Here is a 25,349-nt window from a genome sequence, read left to right as displayed (position 1 = left end):
AAATGTAGATAAAGAAGTTTTTTTATTGAAAGGGTGAAGAGAATTTTTTAATGTTTTTTTGTAGAAATTATTACTTGTGGTGATTAATAATTACGAGGAGGTGAAGTGTTGATTTAAAAAATTATTAATTTATGAATATTAATGTTTGCATGTTTAAGTTGAACACGTGGAAACAACTTTCTCTGAAATGATTAAGAAAAATCGAAAACTGTCGGGAGTATTCAAGAAAGTTGATTTTTCTAGAATATTCCAGATAAAAAACGACCGGAAATAATTTAAAAAATTCTAGTATTCGAATTAATTACATAATTTTTTTAACTGTTTAAAATAAATCGGAAAATTTTGAAATTGTAAGATTTTAAAAGTAAGAAAAATATGATCCTGGAGTTAGCAGACAATGAACAATTTTCGGATTTTGTTTCCAACAAATGAATTTAAAAAAAAAAAAAAATAAAAATATGCAGATCTAGAAAATTTTAAAAACCGTTGAAAGATTTTTATTTTTATAATTTATCGTTTTTCAAAAAAATTCAAAAATTATTAGACGTCGGCAAACTTTAGCTTCATATAAAAATTTCAAAAATAATGTAGAATGTTTGAAAAATAATTTGGAATACTGAAATACGCGAGAATATTAAAAGATATTCTATGATTTTCTACACAGAAAAAAAGGATTTCTTGGCGCAAAAAAATTTTTATCAATTCACAATTGAAATTATTTCTCGCACCCGAAAATCCTTTTTTTTCTATGCAGGAAAAAAATAATAAAAAATAGTTGCCGAAGTGAGGCGAAAAAAATTTTTCGATCGTAAAGCACTCTCTGATGCTTCGCATCATGAATCGTGCAAAAAAAGTAATTTATCATGAACCTGAAGTTCACCGACGTCTAATAATTTTATGATTTTTTGAAAAACGATAAATTATTGAAAAAAAAATAAACTAAAAATATACACAGGTAGAAAATTGAAAAAACTCTAAGTGAAATTTTTTAAAATATTTTTTTTTTAATAATTTATCGTTTAAAAAAGAATCCAAAAATTATTAGACGCCGGCTAACTTCAGTATCATAATTTATCTGTCAAAAAGTTGTAGTTGCAAATGAGAACTAGTAGAATTTTTTAATTATCTCTGTTATTGGCCCCAATACATATTTTTTATTATTCCTCGGTGATAAACTCAGAAATTCTATGAAAAATAAACCACGACATTAATTTTCTAGAGCAACTGAAGCCGTTTAATGAAATGATGTTCGAGGTTGAGTCGCAGCATGTCGGATTTTCTGCTGTGAAATGTAAAAGGAAAAATATTTTGAAATTTATTTATTTAAACGTACAAACTAAATGACAAGAGAAGAGAACAATACGTTCTTTCTTTAATATATAAACTAATTAACTAATAATACAATACTATTTTATATTTTAAAAAAATATACACCATCTTGAATTTAAAATAACAAACAATTAAAGTTAAAATACATGATATCAGAAAAAAAAAATCAATTCAAAACAATTCAACATTTCAATGTACATTCACGAATAATTATTCTACCGAGTCTTTTTTCATCGTCACTATACAAAATAATGATAAAAAGTATGAGATTTATTATCAAAATTCGTAGAAACTAAATTTTAAATTGTCAATTTCGTTGCTAAAAATACTTTTAAAAGTCAAATTGGCTATTGAGCAACAAAAATTAACTAAAGCTCAATGTAAAATTCTTCGCTATATATTTATAATATATATAATATAAATATAAACATATATATTTACTCGTATATATGCTAAGAACTTAAATATTTTGAGCAAATCACCTAAAACATCTCAAAGCAATGGTGATATTTGCAATTACTATCATAATTATCAATAATTAAATTAATTACTTCCTTTACTAGTTATATATAATTAAAAAAAAATTTAATTATGTATACATTGTACACATAAAAGTATTTAATTACAATTTTTATGTCTTCCTTGTCTTTGTCGAATTAATTTAAATAAAAAATTAATTAATTAATTAATCCATTCAACAAACGATATTAATTTTAATAAGTGTGAATCCTCGCATTCAAAAATCTAACTAATCATACATATTTATTATATAAACTTGCAGGCATGCACATATACACATTCAAGTTATGGCAAATATTTAACTACTTAAAATTAATATAAAATTATAAAATAATATTGTAAAAACTACTGATAATAATAATTAATTTTTTTTAATCTCGTCTAATTGTTTCTTAATAATTAAGGCCATTCTCAGACAGTGCCCCCACTTTTTTAAAATATTCAATGACTTTTAATTGTAATAACGGTATTAAAATTTTGATAATTAATTTAAAAAAAGTTAAAGCTTTTTGGACATTTAATCCTTTATTTTAATGAACGAAAAAGTGTAAAATAAAATTTTTATTTTAATAGTGGGATAGAAGTATCTTTAAACATTTTTAAAAAATTGATTGTTACTGGATCTTTTACAAATTATTTTATTAAAATTTTTCAAGTGTCCAAAACTGGCCCTAAAGTGGCCAAAAACGGTACCTCTGCCCTATATTAAGGTGTGCTATTTAAGGGTAATTCTTTTTTCAATGCCCTAACAGTTTCTACACTTGCAGGAAGGTAAAATAGAATCCCAGTTCAAATTAGAGCTCTTAATAATAATATTAAAAGGTTTCCCATTTGAATAACATGGGAAAAAAATTTAAGTTTGTAAATTTATACCTCAGCAATGGCTGATTGTAAAGATAAATTCAGGATTCATTTTTTTAGGAAATTAAACGCTTTACAAAAAAAAAATTTTCTCATTTTTTGATTCATAAATTCATCTATACAAAAGTTATTGAAACTTGAAGTCAAATTTATCGTAACATTCAAGATTTTTTAAAAAATATACTCATCTTATCTTTTTAAAAATAAAAAAATAAAATTGAAACTTTAATTGAAAAAAGGATAACGTAGAAGTAATTTCGCCGATGTATAAAAAAATACCTACAGTTGTTACCAATTAGGAGTGAAACAAAATTTGTTGAATAAATTTCAGCCCACAAAATTTGAAAATTCAAATTATAAAATCGAAACGAAGATTTTACTGAAATTTATTTTCCAAATTTCGTTTAACTCCCAATTGACATCAGGTGTAAATAATTCTTTTAAAATCTTCATCTCAGCGAAATTGCCCTTTTTTCAATTTATGCTTTAATTTTTTTTTAATTAATTACGCAGGGCGTTGTCTTAGAATGGCCTTAATTGAAAAAAAGAACATTACAGTTAAAATTTCGCCTAGACATAGATTTAAAAAAAATTATTTACAGTTAATCAATTAGAATTTATTTACAAAATTTCGTTTAATTCCTAATTGATCACTGTGAGTAATTTTTTTAAAAATCTATATATCGGCAAAATTGTAACTACCCTGTCCTTTTTTTCAATTAATGCTTTAACTTTTTTTTTAATTAACTATCAAAACTTTAATACCGTCATTACAATTGAGTCATTAAATTTTTTTGAAAAGTGGGGGGGGGGCTGTCTGAGAATGTCCTTAATGTGTATAAATATCCATTTAATCTATAAGGATTCACTAATTATCAAAATCAATGAGTTTTGTAGAATGGAAAGAGAGAGATAGAGAGAGCGCTCATCAAAACTTAAAAAAAGAATTAAATCCAATCACCAAATTTTTTTACGGCACTTTGAATTTTCTAGTTGATAAACGCAGCTCTGAGTTTGTTCATCAAAAATGGTGCCTTCTTCGCAGACAAATCTAAAGTCGAGGACCTGCCTCGATGTGAAACCCGGCGAGCAGTAATGAAATAATCGGCAGTCTCTTTTGTCTGCGTAAAAACGATACAACTCTACATTCAAACAATTAAAAGTATCAATGGGTTTGCGAATGACGTTGAATTTCCTGCTTATTAATTCAGCAGGCGGCAAAGTTGGTGTGTAAGTCGCTGGGTCCTCTATTTTAGTTTCCATGTCTTGTGCTGACGATGGTGTCACCATAACGTCTGCTTGTTCATTTGACATTTCTACTTCCGTTGACATTTGTGTGCTTGTTGATTCATTTGTCTGGTTAATTTCACTCGTTTGTGGAGACTCCATTGTCGTGGTTGTAAACAAAGTCGTTGCAGAAGTTGTAGTAGTAGTAGTAGAAGAAAGAAAAGGAGAAGCAGAAGAAGAAGAAGAAATTATGGGTTTAGATTCCACATTATCAGATAAATTATGATCAATAAAATTAGTTGTAGACTCAGTTTCAATATTACGTTGAGTTGTTACTCGTTTTGCCGATAAAGGAACTTTTCTGATTACAGGTTTCGGTGCGATTTCATTGTAAGACTTTGGTGGCTTTGCTGGTTTTGGATTTAATAATGGTAGACGTGTTTTTATTACCACTGGTACTGGTGTTGTTGTCGGTGGTATGTAATTGTAATTTTTTCTTGTTGTATATGGTTTAAATAATGTTTTAGAAGGCTTTGAAGTACTACTTGTTGTTGTTGTTGTTGTACTGGATGTCGTTGAAGTTGTAGATGTACTGGGTACTGTAGTAGATGTAGTTGTAGTTGTTGTTGTAGTAGTTGTAGTAGATGTAGATGTAGAAGTTGTACTAGGTGTTGAAGTAGATGTAGAAGTACTGGGTGCTGTAGTTGTAGAAGTTGTCGTTGTTGAGGTTGTATCGGGTATTGGTGAAGTTGTATCGGGTGTTGTTGAATAAATGAACATTTCAGTACTAAAATTATCGTCTGCTTGATCAAAATTATCATCTGAACTGACAGAACTATTTTCTAGGAATATTTTAATTTCATCTTCAATAGAAAGTGAAATATTTTCATCATGATAATGCTGAGGCTCGTAATTATCATCTACATAATCCATTGGCATTGAAGATACTGGTACAGACTCGATGACTTGTTCAACTTTATCCAAAGCTCCTTTGTCATCATCATTATCATCATCGCCCGATGGAGGAATTTCATCAGTGAATTTCAAAACTCCATCAGTCTTCTCCTCTATCTCGTAATCATTCACCAAAGTAACATCAGAAGGCTGAATAGTAGTAGGATCGTCTGTTGTAGTAATTATCTCCGTTGAATTATTTATCTCAGTTGCTATCAATTCTGTAATATTCGACAGCTCATAATTCTTCTCATCCATCAGCATGTCGTACTCAGTCGCCGGGACTTGAGAATATTCATTCGAATCAATATACTCCTCGTCCTCTACTTCAATCTCTTCACTTTCATTAAGATAATCTGTTGTCTTGTTTAACTCAACGCCAACTCGAGAAGTATTTTTTTTATCGTTAAATAATTCAACCTGTTCCTCAGATACCGGAAGCTCTTCATGTCCATCATCCTCAATCTCATCATTAGCAGCTTGTTCTTTTTCTTCTTCAACTTTGAAACCACCATCGAAATTATAATTATAATTATTATTACCATCATCATCATCATCATTATCATCATCATTTAAATAATCTTTAGTATCAACAACCTGACTGTCTATTAATTTCGTATCATTATTTTCACTTACATCAGCATATTCATCATCATAACTCACTGGCGCCGGAATTTTTACATCATCAGTTGACCTTTTAAGTCGTCTATAGTCACGCATTAATTCCCACGGTGCGTATGAACGTCTGGTGTTGCGAATTTTCGGGACATCCCGATAGAAAGGATCAAAAGACTCGTCGCCTTCTTTGTAATCATCATAACTAGCGGGTATAGTAGGCAATGGAAGAGTGACAAGCTGCGTTGAGTTTAGCGGTCGTCCGGACTCATCACTGACACTAGCCTTGGCAGTGACGATAACTCGGGATTGCGAAGGCAGCAGCGGTGACGGATTTTGCGACACGATTCTCTGTATATCCGGTGGGGGCAAGTTAATTGTCACCTGATGTGGTTTTAATTGCGGTATCGGTGGTATTGGCGGTATATGAATGTGTTGTGTCACATGAGTTGTCTGTGACTGTGATTTGCTGGTGGATTTTGGCGGTGGATAGAACGGACGGGGTGCGCCGCCGCTGTTCATTTGTGCAAGAGTCAAAAAACCCGTTGGTATTCTACTGTGCTGGTGTTGATGCTGCTGATGTTGAAGTTGGTGTTGATGGTGATGCTGTTGCTGATGTTGTTGCTGTTGCTGATGCTGTTGCTGATGATGTTGCTGTTCCTGATGCTGTTGTTGTTGCTGTTGCTGCAATAATTGAGATTGAGTAACAGTTTGAGTAATTTTCGACTGCTTAATTCTCTCATCGTGTGATGAAGGGCCACTTGATGCCGTCAGTTTAGATATTTCTCCTTGATTTGAAGACTCTATTGGCTCAAGGTATCTTCGATCTTGATTACCATCACTATCACCATTATTATTGTTGTTTATATTTGATTCATCATGTTCGTCATCGTCATTCTGATTGTTCATTTCTGTCTGATAATCCACTGTTTCACGTGCGTTATTATTGTGCACTGTATAGTGTTCAGTGCTGCTGACAATCCCGTTGTTATGAAAAATAGGATTTATGAGTGTCGGGTTGTTTGAGTTTCCGTTCAACAGGGTCTGGATCGTTGACGAAGTTGGGTGGAAGATTGAGGGCACTGGCGACGCATCATTGCCGCCAATGTTTACTTGGGAATTAGACGTTGAGCTGTAGTGGATCTGGTGAACCTGAGGAGCTCCAGTAGTTGAGCTTGCTCCTTGATTACTAAATAATTGGTACGACGTCGCACGATTGTTATTATTGTTATTATTATGATTATTATTATTGTTATTATTGTGGTTATTATTATTGTTATTATTATTGTGGTTATTATGATGATTATTATTATTATTGTTGTTGTTATTATTGTTGACATTGACATTAGGGTCATTGCCAATGTGATAAATGTACTGACGATGATAACCGCCGTTCTTGTCGTCATATAGGGACTTTGATTGACTAGTTTGAAGGGACGGGAATGGTGGCTGTGGCTGATAGTGCTGCGGATAACCACTCGGATGCTGATAAGATCCGCTGGCAGCGGTTGTAGATGAGATTAATGCTCGCTGGGTCGTTGTGCTCGTAGTACTTGTACTCGATTGTGAAGAGGCTGTTACACCGACTTGGTGATCCTCAATTACCACTGGCGTTTCTTCATTCTCATCTTCGCCCTCGTGCAGACTAAAATCATATATTTTTATTTTTATACATATATATTATTTGTTAATAAAATAATGCAGTATACATTTATTTATTAAATTGAAAATTTAAATAATAATTATTACTGTGACATTTAATATATATTTAATTGTAGGTTTTCGACAAAACTTAAATATATAGAGGTATGCTGAATGAAAGGCATTCTTACATTATATTTTATTATACTACATTACATTAGTGTCTTTGGTCCTTGCGAAAGTACCCACGTCATGTCGGGGTGAATGTACTCGCGCGTAACACCAGTTACAAAAATAAAAATAATTGTAAATTTTATTTTTTATTTGTAAAACCACTTTAATTTTCTTGATATTATTGATTTTATCGTGTAATAAATTATTATTATAAAAGGATTGGTAATAAATATATATTATTTATGTATGTACATATAAATGCATGTATATGGATGTGTGCGCATGAGTATGGAGTATATTTGTAGAATAAAAATAAAATAATGTGGATAACAAATGAGTCAGCTGAGATTTGACATTTACCTGAGTGTCACGGCATTGTTGCCGTAAAGTTCGAGATTGAGGTTGTAGAAGCGTTCACTCTTGCTGCAGTCGACCTCGTCCACTCGTTCGCAGACCCTCGTTTCCTGATCGAACACTGTACCATTCAGGCAGAGGAACTTTATGTCCATTATCTCGTCTGTAACCACGTCTCACGATAAACGAGAGATTCACGTTAATTATTATTCAATTTAATTACTGTAAAAAATTAACGAAGTAAATCCGGAGCGAATTACTGTTTATTTATTTAATCTCCTCGGGGTGAAATTCACTCCCGTGGAATTTATTTTATTTAAAATCTGCTTCGGAGTGAAATTCTTTTCTAAATGAAGTTCACTTTAATATTAAAACTCCGAATCGAAGTGGATGCAGATTTAAATAAAATCCAGATCACTCCGAAATCACTCCTCTGAAGAGACAACTGCTTATTTACTCCGTATGCGGAGTGATTTAAAAAAAAAACTCCGAGTGACGGAGTGAATTATGAGTGTGAATGTAGCAGACATCAGAAAAATTTAAAATTATAAATAAATAGAGTAAATAATTTTTTAAAAAATGTTTATAAAAAATGCACTTATTAATTTTTAAATTTTTAAATGCGCATTTTTTAAAAATTTAATTTTATTAATTATTTAGTCTATTCATTAATAATTTAAAATTTGTCTGACGTTTGCTACATTCACACTCAATGACACATGATACTGAAATTAGCCGACGTCCAATAATTTTTGGATTTTGTTTTAAACGATAAATTATTAAAAAAAAAATATTTGAAAAAATTGCACCCATATTTTATTAAATTTTCTGCATGTGCATATTTTTAATTTTATTTTTTTTCAAAATTAAGTCGTTGAAACAAAAATTCGAAAATTTTTAACAGTCTGCTACTTTCAAGATCATCAATGACACTGAAGTTTGCCGCCGTCTGATAATTTTTGAATTTTTTTAAAAATGACATTATAAAAAAAAAAGTATTTAAAAAATTGCACCTATGGTTTTTAAAATTTTCTACATGAGCATATTCTTAGTTTTTTTTTTTATTTCAATCAAATTGTGAAAAAAAAAATTCAAAAATTGGTAACTGTCTGCTAACTTCAGTATCATTCACACTCATAGTGAATTCGAATTTAAATAAAATCCGTAATCACTCCGAATTTTTTACAGTGGATACACTTTGACTGCGACACAGATCTTTCATATATTTTTTTGTTAGTGGTTATTTATTTATAAAAAATGAAATTCGAAACAATAATTAAGTATAATATATCAATTTATTATATCGTATTGCAAATAGCCGAGGACTTTCTCAGGTGTTAATGTATCTAGACCAGTATCCCGTTATGCGAGTTAAGAAAAAGACCGTTAAAAAAATTATTATGAAAAATGTCAGCGGCACGAGCCTGTGGTCCTTGTAATTTATATAATCTGTATATTATTATGCAAGGCTTGTTATTATTAAGTAAATGTATTATGAATTTTTAAGTGGGTACGGTGTGTGATATGTGGATGTGAATGTATGTTGGTTATCGTTAATAAAGATCATGATTCATGAAATATAATACATACTGGATAATAAGATACTGAATTACCTTTTTGACCAATGGTACAGACATGAAACATTTGACATCCTGCCTCAACGTCTGCGTAATAACCACCGATAACTTTTCCCTGGCATGAAAAATTCGTCTCCGGCAAATTATCAAAATCCAAGTACTAAAAAATTTATAAGCCACTCAGTCAATTATTTTAAAAAAAAAAAAATGTATACTGTCAAATTTTAGTCTCAACAAAATTACGTATAAATTTTTAAATATATATGTAAATAAAAATACAATAAATATCGCACGGCCATTAATTTTCTGAAATCCAAAATAAAGAGGCCGGCAAAAAATTTAAATACCGAGTTCAATAAAACCTACAATGCCAAACAAGTCTCTTGTTATTTTATTTTTAGTTTTCTCAGTGAACCGGAAGTAAGCGTACAGTGACCTACTCAATGGCAAATAAAAATTAAAAAATCACAAGATTTAAAGCCGAAAAAAATTGATTACATTTCAGTGAATTTTTACTGAGATACCGGTACTCAAAAAATTTATTTAATAAATTAATAACTTACGCCAGGTTCCCCCGCGCTGCACAATCGGAAGCCATGATGTAACTGAAGGATCAACAGGATAACTGTAGACAATAAATGAATAAAAAAATGAGCAAGTAAATTCGTGCAGATAAATAAAATACAGTTTACTGTATTATATAAACAATATATATGTATATAAGATATATAAAGGTATCAATGAGTTCATACTCAAAGCCGGATCAGTAGGCATGACCTCGATCTAATCCGACACCTGCAAATCGCAATCATTGTAATCCAGTACTACAATAGAGACTACCTACCGCCTACTGTACCTGTATTTTATACTTAACTATATATATATATATATATATATATATATATATATAAAAGAGAGATAGTACATATAAAGATAGATATATCCGAGTACTATTATAGGAGAGTAGAGTACAGAGTTACAGATATAATAGTAGTTACAGCAATGTTGGGTCTCAGAGCAGAAACTCTTGTTATGTTAGATTATATTCTACGCACTACCGCGGAAAAACCTTTCACTCTATACACGATCTCTTCATTCGTGATCAGCGCATCAATCTAATTGTGTAATCAGACCCGTAATGAGTACAGTTCGGCGTTTCTCTATTTATCATGATGATACAATAATTGACAATCGACTCCACTGGATATACCTACACACAATTATTATCATTATATGTATATACAATATATATATGTACGTGTGTAAGGATATAGTTTAATGTAAGTAAATTAACTATCGAGAGCTATTGAAAGCCTAAACAAAAAAATCATGTGAAAGAGAAAGGAGGAAAGAAATTGTAAGCGAAGAGACTCTATTCTATCCGGGAATTCCATTCTCTATATATACGCGTATAAAACCGAAATTTCATAAATAATTCCTGTATAATTATTATATTTTTATTCTGAAACTCATCGTGTGTAACATCGTAACATGTCTATCGTTATCTTCTTTAGTTTTAAATTTATAAATCCAAAAGATAACTCATAACGACATTAATTATCCATTATCTTTTAATTAATTTTGTGTATACATTTTTTTTTGTACTTCCTTTTAAATTCGCTTTATTTGCAATATCGTATACATGCCGTTCTAAGAAATGATTGTCGATGTTTATAGTTATCGAATCAACGATTGCCTGTCATTTGATATCCAACTTTCACGTGCCCCTTACGTAATAACGTCTCACAAACATCCTTGCCCGAAATGTCAGTGCTCGGAAGTGACGATAGCCTACTATATACATATATATACTCATATATAATACTTACTACCTGCTACATTTAACTCATCCATAAAATATTTAACTACACTAGTCGCGAAATTTAAAGTTACGAAATTAGTTTAGTAGATCCAACGGCAATGGATCGTGTGACCTCGGCATTAAATTTCTTCACGACCTATCTCTTATATTATATATAATACTTCACTCTGAAAGTATACATATGCATTAATAATAATAATTATTTAAATTCAGATGATTGATTATAAAAGATAAATAAATAATTATTCAAATTATGAATTCAATCTTCAATTCCTGGCCTTCATTATGCTGATGAGATTTTTAAATTTTTGCTTTTCTTTATATTTTTATATAAATACTAATGAAGATGCACTTAAATAGATACCTATATATACATATATGGACGTATATATTATATTTAGATACGGCAATAAAGAAAAGACATTAATGGTGGAGGAGGACGTGACAGCGAAGAAGCATCAGCAGCAGCATCCAAATGATATAACGTTTTCCCGCAATGACTGTGTGAATCCCGTGACATTTACCGTATAATAATAATCCATAGATCCGAGGATCGTCTGCCATACCTCAAACTGGGTGCTGGATATAAATCGATTGGCAGGCTTAAGTGCATCGGCAGACGATCCGACGATCTTGACGGCTATTGATCGATAAATCCTTCAAAAGTTATAGTAAAATCTAACGTACACGTCCTTGAACATTTCACAATTCATTTTACAGTTCACTCATTTTTTATAGATCATTAAATTATACAAGCACTTCGTGAGCACTCGGTGCCCGTATTTTATCCTGGATATTCTTCTTCTTCTTCTTCGTGTGTTATTAAATTATAGGGACGTAAATATTCAAGAGTAAGAGGTAATACACAAAAATGAATATGGAGACATGAGCCAGAGACATAAATAAAATGTTTAAATAAAAAAGTCGTTGGTGGGACATGAGGATCGAGGAAGCGTCACCGAGTTTATTAGACGCCAAAGGGCATTCGTGGTATTGTAAAATCACGTAATGCAAGAATGAGAAGAAGAAGAAGAAGAGTTTGCACACCTTTCACCTCATTTCCCTCATCGTATGCTCGTGCACTAGGTGACGCTCTACTATCTAATACTCTTGGGACTACTACGAAATACGGAATTGTCTCTCGACGTAATTCCTTAACTCGGAATACAATTTAATGTCTATTAAATCGTGCCATGGGACATCAAACCATTAAATTTATAATAAATATATATATGTATTTTCATTATTTTATTATAATTTTAAACTTCAATAGTAAATTGCGCAACTAATGAATAAATACTTCTTGTTAATGTAATCTAATAATATATATATGCTGACGCGTCCATCCAATCGTTAAGAAATTATTCGACCAATACTTGTATATATAAATTTATAACCGCGCTACTCGTGTTCCGCATCAAAAACAAGGATCATTTACCTCATTATATACATATATATGTAAGGATAAATGTCCTCGGGGTTATGGTTTATTATTCGTAACTGTTGTAGGAAAATAATTCCAGCGGTAATTTAAATTTACAAAAATTTTTAAATTTAAACATACGAAATATTTTTATATACAAAACATAAATTTTTAATTTACATCGGCTGTTGTCGGTTTATATCAATTTTTAATATTTTATACGGAAAAATAAAAAATTTTCAATTCAACAAACAATTGCGGATGTAAATAAAAATTTTTTCAACAAGAAACCGAAATAAAAATTTTGAATATTTAACTCTGAGAAAAATGCTTATTTTTATTCTTATTATTATTATTGTTATTAAATACAGTTGGTTTTACCTAATGCATCTAACATCGACTTCCGACCCGTAAACCTCATACTGCGTTCGCGCGAAAACCGAGTCATTGCTATTCTTCGTAAGGCTTCTCACCGGAAACGGAAATTCTTTATTATTTTAAAAATATTTACTTTGTGAAAATTCAACAATTGTATACCATTAGATATATATACATTTATATACATATTTATTTATAAATAATAAATTAGAAAATTTTTTTTTATCGTACATAAAGTAAGTAGTGCATCTTTTATTTACGCTTATATATGTATATAATTATTTTTTACGATTCCAGAAAAACATAAACTCATAAAGTACATCGAAGCTTATATTATGGAAAGTAAAGGTCTCGCTTGTCCTGACTATCACGGTGATGCTATTATACATCTATAGAGTTACACGATTACGCAACTTTTTAGAGAAGGTGCTCGAGTCTAGGAGAGAAAGAGGGCACATGAAGATTCTACAGTATTATTATTTCGTCTGCTATATTTTTTATCAGCTAATATACCCAATATCATACACTATATAAAATTTTTTCACTCGGTGTAGTCTAAATGACGGTGTAAAAATTTTGCTGTGAAAATTACACCAAATATCGAGTCAAATTTACGCGGTGTGAATTAAAAATTTTTGCACCGCGAAGCGTGTAAATGAGTAATTTATATGATACTGGTTAGTGATCCAGAATCAACAAATAAATTACAAAAAAAAAAAAACTAAAAATATGCACATGTAGAAAATTTAAAAAACTATAAGTGCAATTTTTTAAAAATAATTTTTTTTATGTTTTTCTATTTAAAAAAAAATCCAAAAATTTCTAGACGGCGGCTAATGTTAGTATCGAAGTTAGCCGAGGTCTAATAATTTTTTGAATTTATTCAAAACGATAAATTATAAAAAAAAAATATTTTTAAAAAATGCACTTGTAGTTTTTTTAATTTTCTACATGTGCATATTTTTAGTTTTTTTTTTTCGTAATTGATTTAGTGAAAAATAAATCCAAAAATTCTTAATTGTCTACCAACTTTAGGATCATTAATTTATAATAATTTTTCGTTAAGAAAAATCATCATAAAAATATTTAAAAGTTCAAAATACTATTCAATATCTAAACAGAATTAATAAAGTCATTGATTGATAATTTATATCGAGGATTTGTTACACCGTTATTTTACTCTACACGAATAAAGTTCTCGAGAGCCATTTTTACACAAAAATTTTATACAGTAGATATTTTTTATCTCAGCATTATATTTTATCAACTCACGTCACAATATTACGTCTTTTTTTCTCTTAACATATGGACATATATGAATTTAATAATATATAATAATAAACGGTAAGAATTCGCCTACGTGATTCTTAGATGATGAGTCACGATTGACGTTGACGAATAACTTTATACAAATATTTTTTATCGTTTCATGAATAATTTACCGGACGATTTAAATAAAAAAGTAAAATTTAAAAATAAATACTATAAAATGCATAAAGTTAGGGAAGAACCTAATTTTTGATTTAATTACCGGAAGAATCCTCCGCACATCCTGCATCTTCTTTTAAGACAAGAGTTTGCTCATAATTATAATAATGGTCACTGTTGTATTATATATATATAGTGACGGTGATTATCATTATTATTATGATTATGATTATGATTACAATGATGATGCTTATGACTTCCTACGCTTTTCGACCGCGTTGCATATATATCACACAATATATTAAATAAACGTTAAACGCGTATAAATTCCAGGCTTATAGAAGCGAAAACTACTATTATTATTATTAAATATTTTTTTATATCTACCCTGCAGCAGGAGTCTATGCAGCGCGAGGTTCATGGCTACGGGCAACTCGTGACCTGAAAAATACAAACATATTTAGCTAAATTACCAGGATTCATTTAATAATACCGTTGTTAATATTAATAATTACTATTATACTTTATATAAATATTTTTGCGTTACATTAAATTATTAATTAATATAACAGTAATAACAATAATTAATTTAAATAAATTGCGGGAATCGCACGAAAGAATTTTCACCTTACGTAAATTGTACACAACATATATATTTATATGAGCGGTTGCTTTCCCTGATTGTGTATCAAGATCTAAAAGATTAAATAAAATACCATAATCATGGCTTTGAACACCAAGAGCTGTGTTGACCATGGCTCTTGAATTAATGTACACGGTAAAAAATTTTTTGAACCCTGTGTAGTGTAAATGACTGAGTGTAAAAATTTCAATATGAAAATTACACCAAATATCGTGATAAATTTAGGCGGTGAATTCAAAATTTTTACACCGTCAAATTAGTAAATGTGTAATTTATGATATTTTTTTCATTAAGGAAAAATAATCATAAAAATATTTAAACTTTAAAAATACTATTTAATCTGCCCGGGTCAAAAATAAAACTTGATTTAGACTTAATTTACCAAGTCGAAATTTTGAGCCGTTTTTCACAAGACAAACTCGACTTTTTTATACGAAGATGTAAAATTCATTGAGTTTTCGCCTTGATTTAGACTTAACTGGCTTACTTAGTCACGATTTAAGACGAAAAAGTTGAAATCAAGTCGAAATTGACTTCGTTTAGACTTATTCGACTTGAATTATAAGGCGAAAAAGTCAAAACTAAGGTGAAGTAATTTTTATATATTAATGCGAAAGTAAGGCGAATAAATAACTTTTTTTCGACTTGCAGCAAGTCAAAAGTAAGGTGGATGATTATCGTGCTCGAAGTAAAGACGAATAAGTTGAAACTAAAATCAAAAATACTATCAAGTTGAAATAAGTTGAAACTAAGATGAAAAAAGTTCAAAAAGTTGAAAAAAATTTAATTTAAGTCGAAAAAGTCGAGATCTTATCGAAAAATCGTCGGCAAATCGATAACTACAAAAGAAAAGCAAACCTGAATCAAGTTTTATTTTTGACCTGGTTAAATAATATGAATATAGTTATTGATTAAGTAGTTAAAGATGTTCAATGATCATTTGTTGCTCGTTAATAAAAATTAACGAGTAACACGGAATGGTGTAAAAAAAGTAGATTACACCGTGGAATAATTACACCATGGAAAATTTACACCGAGAGAATTTTACGCTGTTATTTCACACTACACGGCCGTGTAAAGTTCTCCGGGTCCATTTTTACAAAAAATTTTTTTACAGTGTACGTCTTATATTTTATATTTACAATTTTATAATAAAATATATGCTATCTGTATGTCCGAGTATATTTATCAACATGTTAAAAATTAAAAAAATTCCCATGTACATATGTATAAAGTTAAACTTTATTTATGGGAGTAAGTTAAATAGCAGTATGTGTAGTAATCCAAGTCAGAGAAAGTGATATCTCGTCGCGCGTGGTCAATTTTATTCTATCGTAATTTAATGATTCGCTCAACCGTGAAACCTGCATCATCTTGATCCCAGTTTCAGTCTATCACTAAAACAACATTATTCTTGTTTGCATATTTATCATTACTATTTTTACCATTTAATTAAAACGACTTTAATGAGTTTATAATAACAAATTATTACCGCCTTGTATCTCTTCCTTGCATTAATTCCATTCAAAAAACAACTTGGAAAAAATTTTCTAAAGCTCATTAAATTTTATTTCTTTGTATGTAAAATAAATTCATATATTTATTTAGCTTTTGTAATCTTCGATTATTGTAATCATTAAATTTTATATTTTTTTTTATTGTCAAGTGATTTTTAAACGCGAGAACGTACTTTCACTTGGATAAAAAGTATCAGGTGGATGAATGAGAATAAAAAATCTACAATTCCTTGCGCATACATCAGACGATCAGGACATGCAGGCAAAGGAGAATGAAATACATATACATATGTGGTATAAAAAATATATAAATAAATAAGTTTAAAAAAAGGATGATACACGAGTTGCTCGTGCACGTTACAGCGAACCAAGAGATACCAGGACGACTCGGTAAATATCCTTGCTGGTATTTCAAGATGGCTTCGTACCTTCTTAATGTATTAAACACGTGTACCATGTCCTCGACTTTATACTTATATACATATTCTGTACATTTTACTTGTACATAACATATTGTATTCATATATATGTACATATATATGCTGATGTGGGCGCACGTTTACATCCTCACAAACTATCGCATCTTTAACTATCGCATTATTTATTATTTAAAGCATTTAAAATTTTTTTTTTTACCGTACATGTATTTTTGTTATGCATGCAGGATAACAGGAGATTCTGTAGGACGATACTCAACTTGTGGTGAGTTAACAAGACGAGGTACGAACGTACATGGAAAATATAATAAGAAATCGGAAAAGTTAAAAGTAAATGGATAAAAAATTAGTAGGCGGATACTCTTGTTCTCCTTCGTTTTTAAAATAAAAGTCATACAGATTGTTATGTAAATTATCGAGTGAGAAATATAAATATGTATTTATATTTGTATAAAAATATGTGTGCATGTATTGGGTATGATAAAAAAATAGGTGGTAAGAAAATAAGAAAGAGAAACAAGTCGCCGGCAAATTTTTGATCTGAGAGAGCAAGATGACGAGGTCGCCATTTGTGAAAGTTGCGTGAAGCCGGTCCACTATATATTACATATATATGTATAATGTATATGATATCGACGGGAAATAATAATTTACAGCTGTAAGATATTGAGCCTCGTCTACTAGATCGAAATTTGTCGATAATTATTTATTAAAAAATATACAATACTAATTATTATATATTTATTTTAATAAATAATTAAAAATTCAGCGACAAAGGATCAGGGTTTTTTTATTAGTGTTAGTAAATTATAGCAATTAAGTCCATCATTAAGAAGTAATTAATATATGATGATAATTAAGAAATTTTTTAAGTTCATTTTTATTGTTAATTAGCCGGGATTTGAGTTTCAGGTCATGCGCATTCCTGTGAATGTCTAGTGCTGATATTCTATGTCGAAACTAAACATAAATAAAAAAATATAATTATTATTACAATAATAATAACAATAAGTATAAGTATGTAATAAAATGCAGGTAAAAGATGAAGGAAGAAAAAGCAACGGCCTGGTATTTTTTCAATACCGTTAGACACCTGTTTAAAAGTATACGAATGAGCGTTAATGTAAACAAAAATGAATGTGACACGAGATATGAAAGACGGCCTTGTGGGATAAGATTATAATTAATCCCTTACTCTCGAGTTAACGATAATAAATAAAAAAAAGGCATAAGCGATCGCATGTCCTGGCGGGAGCGTGAAAGATGTGCGAGAAGCAAGGAAAGGATTCTAAGACTTTCCCTCGTGGTTCACAGCTGACGTACGTCTACAATAAAACGCGATATGTTAAATAATAGCGTATTTAAATATTTTTAAATCCGGTAGTTTGTTAATTATTGTTATCAAGTAAACACTAAACTATTATTTAAATAATTTAATTACATACCTTTTATTAAATAAATCCACAGAATTTTGACTTTCTACTTGCTAATTTCTCCAGAGTATCGTTAAGAAGTTAAATACTTAAACTGTCGTTGGTTAAAACAATAATAATATAATGTATTTATATAATTATATATTTATTCGTTCAATCACTCGTTCGATTTCACTTAAACTCAACACTTAATTGATTTAAATCAATCCCCATTTACACTCTGTGACCAATTGATCGTCTCTTGAAGAATCATCCTGTGATTCGGTTGACGTTTCCACCCCATTAGTTATTTTATTGTAAACAGGGCCCAGAAAGTTTACTAATCAAGCAGAAGACCGACGAAGACAAGAAGAAAGTTAAAGACGGGAAGAAATGAAAGAAGAAATGACACTTTCCCAGTTTAAATTTTTATCATAACATCGATCGGTTTGAAACCCCCGTACAAGTCATATTTTTAATTAATAGCGTGTAAGCTATTAATATACAAATTATTTAAGTTTATGGTAATTTCGATACTAATGTAACTTGTTTATTGATCACGAATAGAAGTTTAAGTCTTTCGGACTTTCGTAACTTTCTTTCATTGAAAGTTGACGAAGCGCGAGTTGGTACATTGGGCGTGTTACTTGGTCAAGTAACACGAACAGCTGTTAATACCAAGTAGCCTTCACTTCCTTTATTAATTAATTAAAAAAAAAAAATAATTATTTATTTATTTCAAACGGTTTTTAAATTTATCAGAAATTATAATAAATTTTTGGTCTTTTTTTCAGTCACTTAAAATTTTAAAAAATATTATTCAGCCGGTTACCGAAAGGTCACGCTCGTTAAAAATTCACATTTGCATTTTAAAAAGTAATAGATAATATTTTTATGGGCATTTTTGAATATTTTTTATTTATAAATTTACTTTTTTTAAATATTTTTTTTTTGAATTCATTTATTTTTTTGAATTATTGTTATTATCATTAGACGATTGGAGTAGTGAATGTATAAACACTGTCAGACTTTAAGAAGTGGAGGGAAGAAGAAATTACAGCAAGTTATCAGTAAGGACGCGATCGGTAGACTAAGTAGCGAGTGGTCTTTTACTACATCCACGCGTTTCTTATCCCTACCGTCTTATCCACCTCTTAAAAGTCTCAATACAAGCACATGCTAAATAAAAATAAGACTCAGCTTTAGTGGTCCCGTACATATTTACGCTCCGAAAATTCCATTTCTCAAATGTGAATGTTACTAAAAATTTTTTAAAATTTAATTACCGGTAAATTTATTCAAATGTAATTGTAATTATAATTACAAATAGTAAATCAATAAAAAAATGATTAATTAATAAAGTTGTTTCAATATTTTATTACTTTCTAAATGAATAAATTAATACGCGATATTATTTAATATGCATTAAATAGTTTTATTTAATAAACCAGCTAAGCTGCATTTAATATTTAATTTTGATACCGATTTATAACAGATTGAATTGCAGTTTAAGTTGAAAGGTGGCCTTGATAAGACATTCTATACCTTAATGTCTTAATTAATTACTCAAGTCTACTCATCATTACTGATATTTAATTCCGTGATTCAATTATAAATATATATTCAAGTCTATTAATTTAGTTTTTTGTAAATTTAATAGCAATATATATGAATATATTTATAGTATCGTGTGGAATTAAAAAAGAATTGCACACTGATAACTGGAGCAAAGACTTGCGTAATGTAGTGGGTGGCCGCCTTTCTCCATGCCGACAGTCTTAGGATCTGTCTGCAAGTTCCGCAAGTACTTACGTTGGTATTTTTTTTATGTTAACTTTTGTTATTGTGTAAGACAATGCAGATATTTTTTTACCCTGGAGTTTGCGAGCGAATTTCTCTAACGATACGGGGATTTTATTTTTAAAAAAGTATATGGTCAAGTAAGCTGTCAACGATTGTGGGCACCACGCCCATGCCCAAGGGTCTTCTCCTTGAACTCTTGTCTCCTGACCAGGGATATGGGGGCGTTTTAATTTTTTTATGTTTTTTATACGGACTTGTGACTGTCTAATGTAATAATAATATAGATTTGTAATGACTGGAGACTGTATTTAAATTATTAAATAATTTTATTCGGAAATTTAGCGAACGTGGGAACAAATTAAAAGTTATTTTATAGTTACAACTATTGGCAACCGTTTAAAATATTATTTTAAAATAATGAATAGTATACAACTTGTCAAAATAAAACGGTAATAATTCTTCCATTGAGTATACAGTAATTTACTTTTTTACTGTTAAATAACTTGCGCTTATTATTCTGTCTTACAAATGGAAAATAGACGGATAACTTTATTTTTTTCAAGTATTTTGTATTTAAAAAAAAAAAAGTAATTTAGATTAATATATCCTTTCTCTTGGTGTAAACGACGTTGTCATCGTCCATTTAAGAGAGTGGACAAGGACTTTTACCCTGTGAACTTTTATTTCAGAGTCTAGTTCGTATGTTTGGAAATAAATATTGAGTCCTGTCGCTGTGATATATTAATGGTAAATGCTCGAGTAAACTAATTTCGATAAGAGGCTATTGAGTAATAAATAATAAGTGCTGTTGAGTTTATAGAGTAATCATGTAAGTATTTTGTGCCGTTAACAAGATATTTGTTAACTCTTTCTACATATTAAATAATTATTAAATATCAGTGTTATTAATTTTTTATACTTTTTTTATTATAAAAATTTTATCACCATAAAATAATATATAAGATTAATTATACAAATTACTTATCTTTTAACTTTATTTCAGCCTCACGATTTTTTAAGTCGACAACAATCTAAAAAAATAATATTGACTATTAATTATTTTTTATTATCTGTAATTTATAATTAAAATAAAATTATTTATTTGATAGCATTACCTTATCTGAACACTTAAAATCGCTTATAAATTTAACTGCCTCATTGATTTTATGAAGACCTACGATAAATGAATATGATGGTTTTATTAAACCTTCTTCATGATATTGCAAAATATCATTGCCTGCTTCTCTGAAATATTACCAATAAATTTTATTTTATTATTTATTTAATTATACATTTCTATAGTACACTAATTACTTGCGTAAAAAAAAAACATACGCCTCTGTACGTACGGTTTAAAAAAAGTTTAGAAATAGGATAGAAGTAGCATTTGTGGCCACTGGTCCATTTTTGGGCATTTAATACTTTATTTTAATTGATGAACAAGTAAAATAAAATTTCCATTTTAATAGTGGGAAAAAAATATCTTTGAAGACATTTAAAAAATTAATTGTCATTACGGCTTTTACAAATTGTTTTATTTTAATTTTTCGTGACCAAAACTGGCCAAAAACGGTACCTCTACTCTAGTTGCAATTTTTTTTTCTCTCAATTTTACAATATTTAAAATTATTAAGGGCATTCCCAGACGGTAGCACGACTTGTAGTTCGCGGGTAAAATATCCTCGACAAAATATCCGATAGACAAAATATCCCCGGACTAAATATTCAAGAGACAAAAATTCGTGACAAAATATCCTGTCGATAAATCTTATTCAGAAAAATATATTTTAAGTGAAAAAATAATTAATGATTTTCGATAAACGGGTACCGTACCATTCCAAGCATATGTGTTAACCTATTTTCAAAATAATACCCACCGAAAATCTATGAAAAAAGGGACAGTGCGATTTCAAGCATATATGTTGATCTATTTTTAATATCACACACTCAAATTTTATGTGCAAATATATTAAACATTTCTGATACAAGGGTACTGTATTATTTATATGAAAAGTATTTATATTATAAGATATTTTGTCGGGGACATTTTATCTATCGAGTATTTAATGCGGGGATATTTTGTCTATCAGATAAAATATATTCGGATAATAGGTGATGGTACCTTCCCAGACAGTGTCCCCCCCCCTCACTATTTTTAAAATAGGCAATCACTTTCAACTATATTAAAAAAAAAATGACTTACAATTGATATCAATTAGGAGTTAAACAAAATTTGTTGAACAAACTTTAGCTTACAAAATTTGAAAATTCTAATTATAAAATTGCGATGAAGATTTTACTAAAATTTTGCTCAACTTTTAATTGATAGCAACTGTAAGTATTTATTTTAAATTTATATCTCAACAAAAGTGCAACTACGTTATATTTTTTTAATTAATGCTTTAATTTTTTTTAATTAATTGATGAAATTTTGACTCTTATGACAGTTCAAGTTCATTGAAATTTTTAAAAAATGGGGGGGGGGCACTGATTGAAAATGCCCTTAATTATAAGATAGTTTTTTAAACTTAAAATCAATAAAAAATATTTTTTAACTTACCGGTATGACTCCAAATGTTTCTTTTTAAATTCCACAAGATCGATGCCAGTAATAGAGAACGGGCATTTTTTCGAGCTATCCTCATCGTAATCATCTTTAGTTACAGCAAATCCAGCGATAATTATACGTCCTTCAATGAAAAAAAAAAACTAATAAATTTTTTACTCTCAAAATAAATAAAAATAACTTTCACTTATTCGGTATTTTAACCTCCAAGTACCTTCTCTTGATAAATGTTCAATCAGTACTGAAAAATTATCATCACGTAATAAATTATTTTGATTTTCTTCTTTATATACATTTGTAAAGCTGTAAAAAATTATTTATATATAAAGAAATTGTATAGCATAATTTTTAGTAGTAAAAATAATAATTTATTACCATTCTAACATCAATTTAAATTTTTCACCTTCAGCACCATCAAAAACATCTTTGATGTCACGTTCGGCAGCAAATTCAACAATTTTTTTCATTAATTTTTTATCACTGTACTTCAAAGAAGCAAAAGCGCCTTTGTCACGTACCAAAGTTGTGCGATCTTCTGATTTGCTTACTCCAATTACCTAAAAAAAAATTTAACAAATTAAATATAAAAATATTTAAATAAAATAGAGGCTCAATAATTGGAACCGAGATGAGTGTGAATGTAGCAGACATCAGACAAATTTAAAATTAAGGGCATTCTCCGACAGAGCCCCCCCCCACATTTTAAAATATTCAATGACCTTGAACTGTCATAACAGTATTAAAATTTTATTAATTAATTAAAAAAAAATTTAAGCATTAATTGAAAAAAGGACAACGCAGTTACAATTTCGCCAAAATATAAATTTTTAAAAAAATTACTCACAGTTAAAATCAATAAAGAGTTAAACGAAATTCATTAAGTAAATTTTAGCCTAAAAAATTTGACATTCCAAATTATAATATGGACGTGAAGATTTTACTGGAATTTATTTACCAAATTTTGTTTAACTCCTAATTAATATCAACTGTAAATAATTTTTTTTAAATCTATGTCTCGGCGAAATTGTAACTGCGTTGCCCTTTTTTCAATTAATGCTTAAATTTTTTTTTAATTAACTATCAAAATTTTAATAGTCATTACAATTGAAAGTCAATGTTATTTTTTAAATTATTTACTCTGTTTATTTATAATTTTCAATTTTTCTGATGTCTGCCACATGAACACTCGTGAACCGAGTCTCATAATTGGGTTATTATTATTATTTAAAGTATGAAAAATATTACTTGTGCTCTAAAGACATTAGCCGCAATATCAACAGCAGCAAGACCAATTCCTCCGAGGCCAACATTTATCAGAACCATTTCGTCTTCCTGAAGGTCAGCTTTCTTCTCAAGACCAATTAAAGCCGTAAGATAATTGTCCATCAAACAAACTGTCTCGAGAGTTTTAACAGACGATGGTATCTTCCAGACATCCTAAACCAATCATCCAATTAGATTTAAATCCTTTAGTCAATAATAAATGAAACTAATTGTAAAAATTAATAAGTATTCCTTACTGTCATCTCAGCGATACATCGTTCAGCTAAACCACCATATCGAGTTTTATTCAACGCCACAACTTTATCTCCAACTTTAAATCCCTGTTTTTTAGCTTGATCTCCAACTTCCAGTAGTTTTCCTGCTAATTCATAACCGAGGACTGCCGGTAATTTTGGTGGTGACTTATGCAAATTTTTCATTTTTAAAATGTCTGGACCATTTAGCGTACAGTATTGGACGTCAATCAACACCTATGATAAAAATAATTAACAATAAATTAATCAACTGTATGTTCAAGAAAATTATGATCCTGTTAGAGTTAGAAGACAATTAATTTTCGGATTTTTTTTGAACGATTTAATTTTTAAAAAAACTAAAAATATGCACATGTAGAAAATTAAAAAAACTGTTTATTTAAAAATCCAAAAATTATTAGACAGTGGCTAATTTCAGTATCATAGAAAATTTATAACTTTACCTCATTGGTATTTAAATTTGCCGGTGCGTCTAAATTTTCAATAACGAGAGGTTCTGAAAATTTTTCCAAAACTGCCGCCTGGATCTTCCCATCCTCAGGAGGAGGAATTTTAATTTTTTCATCACTTTTAACATTTTTACTAAACTTTCTTGTATTTATATTTAAGAAAAATTTATTGCACTTCCAAACCCAGTCGGTTGTCAATCTGCACTTGACAACAGACATTTTTAATTGTTTTTAATAAAATAAATACTTTATTATATACTAATTGTCATCGCTCATAAAAAATTAACCTATTGAGCTAATTGTCACATGTGTTAGTCAAATAATTAATACTAAAATTTGGTTAATTGAAACCAGGGTCACTTATAAACACAAAAAATGGCGAAGAAAGAAACATCAGCAATTTAAATTACCGACAATTGATAATATCAATAAATGTCGCTCATTCTATTTTCTTAGGGTGCATCCTGTGCAGATGTGCAGGATGCATCTATAGAGCAGCTGTAGCGTAGCGAATTTCAGAATGCGACCGCATTATTAATTATTCTTATTACTTGCGCGGTAAATTTAAATATTTGAAAAATAAATTATTAGAAATCGGAGAAAAATTAATAATCGTACGTCAAAATAAAATGGTGGCAGAATATGATAGAAAAATATTTAAAAAATTAAAAAAGAAAAAACA

At 29.4% G+C, this 25,349-nt stretch overlaps 2 protein-coding genes across 3 annotated transcripts; both read right to left on the bottom strand.

The window, feature by feature from the left end:
- Positions 1-599: 599 nt before the first annotated feature.
- On the bottom strand, positions 600-19,913 carry LOC130664034 (probable serine/threonine-protein kinase DDB_G0267686). 2 transcript variants are annotated; one of them, XM_057463687.1, is made up of 6 exons: positions 18,345-19,913; positions 14,690-14,743; positions 9,815-9,876; positions 9,288-9,411; positions 7,681-7,849; positions 600-7,150 (listed from the first exon to the last, which is right to left on the bottom strand). In XM_057463687.1, the coding sequence occupies exons 2-6, from the start codon at positions 14,721-14,723 to the stop codon at positions 3,667-3,669; spliced, it is 3,873 nt and encodes a 1,290-aa protein (XP_057319670.1). In that variant the 5' UTR covers positions 14,724-14,743; positions 18,345-19,913; the 3' UTR covers positions 600-3,666. The 2 variants fall into 2 exon arrangements, with proteins under 2 accessions (XP_057319670.1, XP_057319671.1); XM_057463688.1 differs by having other exon boundaries at positions 603-7,150; positions 7,681-7,837; positions 18,345-19,912.
- Positions 19,914-20,994: 1,081 nt separating this feature from the next.
- LOC130664036 (quinone oxidoreductase-like protein 2 homolog) lies at positions 20,995-25,033 on the bottom strand. The gene is made up of 8 exons (XM_057463691.1): positions 24,662-25,033; positions 24,201-24,434; positions 23,926-24,117; positions 23,056-23,237; positions 22,895-22,983; positions 22,675-22,804; positions 21,230-21,359; positions 20,995-21,145 (listed from the first exon to the last, which is right to left on the bottom strand). Exons 1-8 carry the CDS (start codon positions 24,884-24,886, stop codon positions 21,092-21,094), a joined length of 1,236 nt encoding a protein of 411 aa, XP_057319674.1. The 5' UTR covers positions 24,887-25,033; the 3' UTR covers positions 20,995-21,091.
- Between the last annotated feature and the right edge of the window lie 316 nt (positions 25,034-25,349).

This window comes from Microplitis mediator, chromosome 2 (assembly GCF_029852145.1).
Source record: "Microplitis mediator isolate UGA2020A chromosome 2, iyMicMedi2.1, whole genome shotgun sequence".
NCBI classification, from domain to species: domain Eukaryota; kingdom Metazoa; phylum Arthropoda; class Insecta; order Hymenoptera; family Braconidae; genus Microplitis; species Microplitis mediator.
The sequence above is the reverse complement of the archived record's forward strand: the minus strand, read 5'-3'. Positions and strand labels throughout refer to the sequence as shown.

Coding starts and splice junctions, on each gene's coding strand:
- LOC130664036 (XM_057463691.1), bottom strand. CDS start 24,886: ATGTCTGTTGTCAAGTGCAGATTGACAACCGACTGGGTTTGGAAGTGC. Junction 23,238..23,925: donor CTAATGTCTTTAGAGCACAA/GTAATATTTTTC, acceptor ATTTTTTTTTAG/GTAATTGGAGTAAGCAAATC. Junction 21,360..22,674: donor AAACATTTGGAGTCATACCG/GTAAGTTAAAAA, acceptor GTAATATTTCAG/AGAAGCAGGCAATGATATTT.
- LOC130664034 (XM_057463687.1), bottom strand. CDS start 14,723: ATGAACCTCGCGCTGCATAGACTCCTGCTGCAGG. Junction 9,877..14,689: donor GCATAGACTCCTGCTGCAGG/GTAGATATAAAA, acceptor TATTGTCTACAG/TTATCCTGTTGATCCTTCAG. Junction 7,151..7,680: donor AACAATGCCGTGACACTCAG/GTAAATGTCAAA, acceptor ATATGATTTTAG/TCTGCACGAGGGCGAAGATG.